Source organism: Lethenteron reissneri, unplaced genomic scaffold (assembly GCF_015708825.2).
Source record: "Lethenteron reissneri isolate LAM-NWPU_2019-01 unplaced genomic scaffold, ASM1570882v1 scaffold_1640, whole genome shotgun sequence".
Lineage (NCBI taxonomy): Eukaryota > Metazoa > Chordata > Hyperoartia > Petromyzontiformes > Petromyzontidae > Lethenteron > Lethenteron reissneri.
The window spans coordinates 1,903,521-1,910,006 of record NW_026891378.1 but is presented as its reverse complement, the minus strand read 5'-3'; the positions used below and the strand labels follow the sequence as shown (position 1 = coordinate 1,910,006).

General features: G+C 49.6%; 1 protein-coding gene across 1 annotated transcript; it reads left to right on the top strand.

Moving 5' to 3' along the window:
• The first annotated feature begins 671 nt into the window (after positions 1 to 671).
• Positions 672 to 6,254, top strand: LOC133339134 (E3 ubiquitin/ISG15 ligase TRIM25-like). Its single transcript, XM_061547260.1, has 4 exons — positions 672 to 1,809; positions 3,889 to 3,984; positions 4,811 to 5,044; positions 6,124 to 6,254. Exons 1-4 carry the CDS (start codon positions 1,243 to 1,245, stop codon positions 6,148 to 6,150), a joined length of 924 nt encoding a protein of 307 aa, XP_061403244.1. The 5' UTR covers positions 672 to 1,242; the 3' UTR covers positions 6,151 to 6,254.
• Positions 6,255 to 6,486: the final 232 nt, after the last annotated feature.

Sequence of the window (6,486 nt, the reverse complement as noted above, 5' to 3'; positions counted from 1 at the left end):
TGACTTTAACACTTTATCTGCACAATGACACCTTGCCATATTTGCACTATGTTACCCTATTTGTATTTTTATATTGTGTAGTATAGCTATTTAAAAATCTTATTTTATTCTAAATTTTTACATACTTTATCCCCTTAGTATTAGTTAGACGTTGTACCTTTAGTATAGTTAGACTTGTACACCACTTATTTAAGATTTAAGATTCCTATATGTTGAATGTATGCACCTTCCTGCCAAAGTTAATTCCTTGTCTGTGCGAACTTTCATGGCGAATAAAACCCTTTGATTTTGATTCTGGAAACAACAACAATCTCGTGGAGTAGAGCGGCAGGGAGCAACGAGTTTACTAGCAAAGTTCTCCTGCCAGTTCAGTTGAGATGAGGTGAGTTGAAGTGAGTTTAGGTGAGTTGAGGTGAGGTGAGTTGAGGTGAGATGAGGTGAGTTGAGGTGAGGTGAGTTACGATGGGGTGAGTAGAGGTGAGGGGGAGTAGAGGTGAGGATGAGTATTTGAGACGAGGTGATCCGAGTCTTCTTTTTTAAGCCACCCCTGGAGCGGAGACGTCTGTACTCGCTCACACGTCAACACATTCCAGGGCGTGCCTCGTAATACGCAACTCAAACTGAAAGACTTCCTGCTTCCTTGTTGCCCATTTACGTGGCTTGTTCCTCGTTTAGCGTCTCAGACGCAGCCAGCGACAGCCTCAGAAACAGACAGCGACTGCCTGAGCTACAGAGACTGCCTGAGTTAGTCAGAGACTGCCTGAGATACAACCAGAGACTAACTGAGTTAGTCAGAGACTGCCTGAGCTACAGCCAGCGACTGCCAGAGTTAGTCAGATACTGCCTGAGTTACAGACAGAGACTGCCTGAGCTACAGCCAGAGACTGTCTGATCTACAGACAGTGACTGCCTGAGCTACAGCCAGAGACTGTCTGAGCTACAGCCAGAGACTGCCTGAGCTACAGCCAGAGACTGCCTGAGCTCCAGCCAGATACTATCTGAAGCTACAGCCAGTGGCTGCCTGAGGTACAGCCAGAGACTGCCTGAGCTCCAGCCAGATACTATCTGAAGCTACAGCCAGCGACTGCCTGAGCTACAGCCAGAGACTGCCTGAGCTACAGTCAGCAATTGTCTAAAGTTACAGCCAGAGACTGCCTGAGCTCCAGCCCGCGACTTTCTGAGCTGCAGCCAGCGACTGCCTGAGCTACAGCCAGTACTCGTCTCTGAGTGGAGCCACAGGGCATGGCGAGTGCGGCTCCCAGTGGTAGCGAGGGTCCAGGGGAGTTGACCTGCCCCATCTGCCTGGACGCCTTCCGCTGCCCCTGCACGCTCAGCTGCGGCCACTCGTTCTGCCTCAAGTGCGTGGAGGACGCCTGGGATGCGGCAGAGTCCTTCTCCTGCCCACAGTGCCGAGTGACCTTCCCTCGGAGGCCCAAACTGAACAAGAGCGTGACGCTCACCAACCTCATCGAGCAGCTGCGAGTGGCTGAGCCCGTGGCTGCCGATTCTGCTGCTTCGGCTGTTTGCTGCGATCATTGCAGGAGGCCCGCAGTGAAGACTTGCCTCAAGTGTGAGACGTCGTTCTGTATGACCCACGTCGCGCCCCACCGGCAGTTGGCAAAGTTTAGTGACCACGTCCTTGTGTCGCCCGGTGTGAATCTGGAGAATCGACGGTGCGCGGAGCACGGAGACGAGTACCGCTTCTACTGCGTTAACGACGGACGCCTCGTCTGCAGGGACTGCACCGTCACTGTGGATCATCGAGGGCACGAACTCGTCACTCTTAAGGTGGAGCACGACAAACGAAAGGTGAGGAGGAGGTTCTCACGGTCACCACGTAGCTGATGAACTCTGTCATTGGATCTCAAAAGCAACATCTAATAACGAAACCACAGTGAGTGGCTCAGACTCATTTTAAAGTGGATTTAATATTTTGCATGCCCGTCAATTTATTTTTCAAACGAGTTTTTGAAGGGTAGATTCATAGTACAGTCGACCCTTCTGCATCGTGACTTTCCCCATTACGGTTTCGATATATCGCGGGGTCGGCATAAGAAATGAAATGGGCATTTTTTGGGAGTTTCTGGGAGTTTTGCGAAAGCCGCAGGCGACACGCGAAAGCCAGTACATGACACACAAAAAGTTTAGTAACTCAAATGCATAAATTATATGTACAGTATTGTATAATATTAATGTATTTTATATTTTAGCTAGCTTGTTTGTCCGTCCAATGACGGGTGTATATTGCAGTAAATCTGAAATATTCAAAAGAAAAAATGTTCAACTCATGATTAATGTGGAGTGATGTAACCCGCTAATGGTTATTGGGGAGGAATGCGGTATATGGATTGACGTCACCCTCTCATGGTTATTAATGAGGTGGGGGGAGTCCATGTGGAGGACCCCACCTGTTCATGAATATGAATGAGGGGGTTGGCCTCATTTGGAGTGATGTCACGCGCGGGACACACAGACCATAAATATACACAATTTTTTCAAGTTACATTTTTTAAAAAGTTAGTTTGCGAAAAGAACTGCGGTTCTATGCGCTCGTTTGGAGGACACCAAGCGTGTTTACCGCAGCCTCTCACGTGATATCTCGCAGTGATCTCGCAGTGATCTTTGTATCTCGCGTTTCTCGTATCTTTATGTACCGCTTCGCTCGCCAAGGGGACCAAGGAAACCAACACATTTTAAGCGTTTTTTTCAGATCACGGGGGGCCTGCGCCCCAAAATCCCGCGATGTGGAAGGGTCGACTGTATACAGGTGTAGTGGGTTAAATTCAGGTGCACACTGGAACTTTGGAGACAACACTATTTATTAGGTAACATAACAATTAACACTTAACACAACGACTTAAGGTGGTAGCCACCTTACCTAAATTAACCAACCCATGGGGATACTACATCACTGGACCAGGACAGCCCAACACGCTGCCTGGTCCACTAGCGGAGACCGGAGAGCTTCATCCCAGAGATGACCCAGAAGAACATCACAAAACAGTCCAGAACAGCCCAGAACAGCACAGCTCTCCATCCACACCCCGCTTATAACCACTCCGGCATGGCCGGCTCTGCCCCAGGCCACGCCCCCCCCTGGGGCCCCTGGCCCGCTTTTATCCGGTCACGTGTCCTGTTGGGTTCACACATAGTGTCACGGCCCGACACGACCTCCGTGACAACTGCCGACAGCCCCCATACCGAGCCAATACAGTAGTGTCGTTCTACTACTCTACACAGGCATCAGGGTCCGGTTCGAACCCACGACCTCCTGTTTAGTAGGCAAGGCAGATAACATCTCACCACTATGGTGCCCTGTCCACCCTCTACTCAGATAGCCCCGTTCACAACTCGGATAGGCCCGCCCACTACTCACGTAGCCCCACCCACCACTCTGATAACCGCTCATTACTCAGGTAGCCCTGCCCACTACTCCAGTAGCCCTGCCCACTGCTGAGGCAGCTCCACCCACTGCTCAGGTAGCCCCGCCCACTGCCCAGATAGCTCCAGTAGCCACACCTAATACTTAGGGAGCTCCACCCACTGCTCAGGTAGCCCCACCCACTACTCAGGTAGCCCCACCCACTACTCAGGTAGCCCCACCCACTACTCAGGTAGCCCCACCCACTACGCAGGTAGCCCCACCCACTACTCAGGTAGCTCTGCCCATTGCTCAGGTAGCCCCACCCACTACTTAGGTAGCTTCACCCACAACCTAGGTAGCCCTGCGCATGTTTGAGCTCCTCGTGAAATCTGTTCCCTGCAGCGCTTGCTGCCCCAGCCTCCATTGCTGCACCGGGGCTACTGCCCCCGTCACTGTGGAGGGGTTCACGTAAGAGGGGACGCTCAGAGAGTTAGTAGAGTCTCCCCTGGTGACGTCTCTCACAGAAACAAGTGGGAGAGGAGACGCGGGCGGTGGAGGAGAAGAGGAAGGAGGCGGAGGAGTCCATAAAGCGGATGGAGGCCGCTCACAGGGACGTGCAGGTACCGTGTCTGGGCCAGACTCTGTGACCCCGTGACTCCACCCTGAGAAGAGTTTATGATGGAGAACAACTTCATTCATTCACGTGGACTTCCATTGGCTCTAAACACATTGTGGGACTAAAGAAACAACGGTTAATGCGCCTCAATAATCAGGACGATCAAAGAGGTGTTTCTCATCTCCACTGAGAAACTGAATCAGTGGTGGAATTTCCACATTCCCATATCTCCATACAACTTACCACTTCAACGACTGTTAACTATATTGGTCAGATGAGGTGGTACGTACCTCTTATCCAATGCTCTGGTGGCAGAGTTGGTGATCACACACAGGCTGTTGTACACCATCTTACTAAAATAACTCAAGCTTTGGGGTGGCCAGGTGGCAGTATAGCAAGTAGTTTCATGATCCGCTCTCTTCATCCATACATGTAGTTTTCCTCACATTCAAAACATTCATTTAAGGAGGAATTGGCCTAACTTTCCATTTCATTAAAGCTCTTTACAGATTTCCCTTCGCTTCGTGCGAAGGTAACAAAGCATAGTCCTGAAAACCTCGTGCAATGAGAATGGCACAGATGCTAAATGTACTCATGATGGTATTTGATGATTTCATTGCTTCACAGCCCTCGCCAGTTATGGTGAGTCGTGTTGTAGTGAAAATGTACAGTGGCGTTATCAGAGGCAGAGGAAGAAGGAGGCCTCAGTGCTTCAGACTCGTATCACTGCCTGGACACCTTCATAGTTGCACTCGGGTCACCGACCTGAATGTCATTTCACAAAGGACCAGACATTCAATGAACAGAGGTGGCTTTGTTTCTCTTTGCAGGGATCCATGACAGATGAAAAGGCCTCAATCTCGGTCAGATTCACCCACGCGAGAGCAGCGTTGGATGCGGAGGAGAAGGCGGCTTTAGAGCAAGCGGAGCAGAAAGGGCGCGAGCTGCTGTCCCAGATCGAGAAGAAGATCGCTCACTACCAGCGCGAGATCAGCGAGCTCCAGACAGCAGCCACTCGCCTGCAGGCCCTAGCACAGGAGAGGGACTCGCTCACGTTCCTGCAGGTGAGCGATGAGTCTCCAGTGTCACTATTGGCACAGAGCCCTCTCACCAGCAGCAGCAGAGGGAGGCTCCTGAATGAGAGCTCGCATCCACTGGGCTTGAGAACACAGCTCCACTCATGGATTCGCATCACAGCTCCAGTGACTGCCATTTGGAAGCCCAGCTCATATTTTCTCAGTTAAATGAATTCCCTCTCATATTCTTTAACAGATTCCCATTAAGTGTGCTTCATTGTGATATCAACTAAATGTTATTGAAATTACACTTTTTAAATAAACCCTACAACAACAGCAATAACTATGTACACGGTAATCATGATTATCATCAGCCGTGATCTATTAACTGATGGATGAAGGCCTCCCCAAGCTATTGCCACATCTCATGATGCTGCGATGCAACAATCAACCAGTGCCTGCTCATGAGTCAATGGAAGCTAAATTAAATACGAGGTTTCATACGCGTATTAATGACATTATTGTGTATTCACCACCACTTCTGTAAGACCTGCCACGTGTGCATTAACGACATAAATTAATCTCAACACTGATTAATATCAACTGGTCTCACTCTGAAATAGTTGCCCTGCAAATCAGTGTTGGTCCTCATGGGGTTGGTGAGATGTTAACTACCTCGCCTGGTATACCGAAGGTCGGGGATTGGATCAATACCCTGACGTCCTTATACATTTGGAGTTTTTATGCCTCTTTCCATGGTCGCATCGATTTTTCTCCGGGTCCTCCAGTTTTTCACTCCACATTTAGAAACGTGCGTTTAGAATATTGAGCTGCTATAAATTCCCACGTGATGAACCACTTCGTTGAGCTATCATTTGTGGCCAGGTCGCTTCTGAAAAAGAGCTCTATCACTCAGTGGGCCTTACGTGGAAAAATTCAAATAGTTTATAGTTGACTATCAATCGGTCTCACTCTGAAATATTTGCCCCGTAAGTCAGTGTTGGTGATTATGGGGTCATAATTTAAGACTTTGGGTTTATATTCCACCCACAGTGTTGCAGTGGGAACTCCATTGATCACAAGGGATTGGAGGTATTGTCACAGTAACGCATCTCCTTCTCCCACAGGGGCACCTGGAGGAGACGTGCAGGTAAAAGACGACTATCACTCACGACTCGACACACGACAACATGGGACTGAGTTTGGGGTGTGGACAGTGAGGCATTGGCTCTGTGTGGGGATGCTGTGTGATGGTGCTGTAATGATGCTGTGTGCTATGTGGTTATGCTGTGTGTTGTGATGCTGTGTGTGAAGCTGTGTGTGGTGATGCTGTGTGGTGATGCTGTGTGATGAAGCTTTGTGTTGTGAAGCTGCGTGGTGATGCTGTGATGAGGCTGTGTGGTGAAGCTGTGCGATGAGGTAGTGTCTGGTGAAGCTGTGTGATGATGCTGTGTGTGGTAATGCTGTGTGGTAATACCGTGTGTGATTAT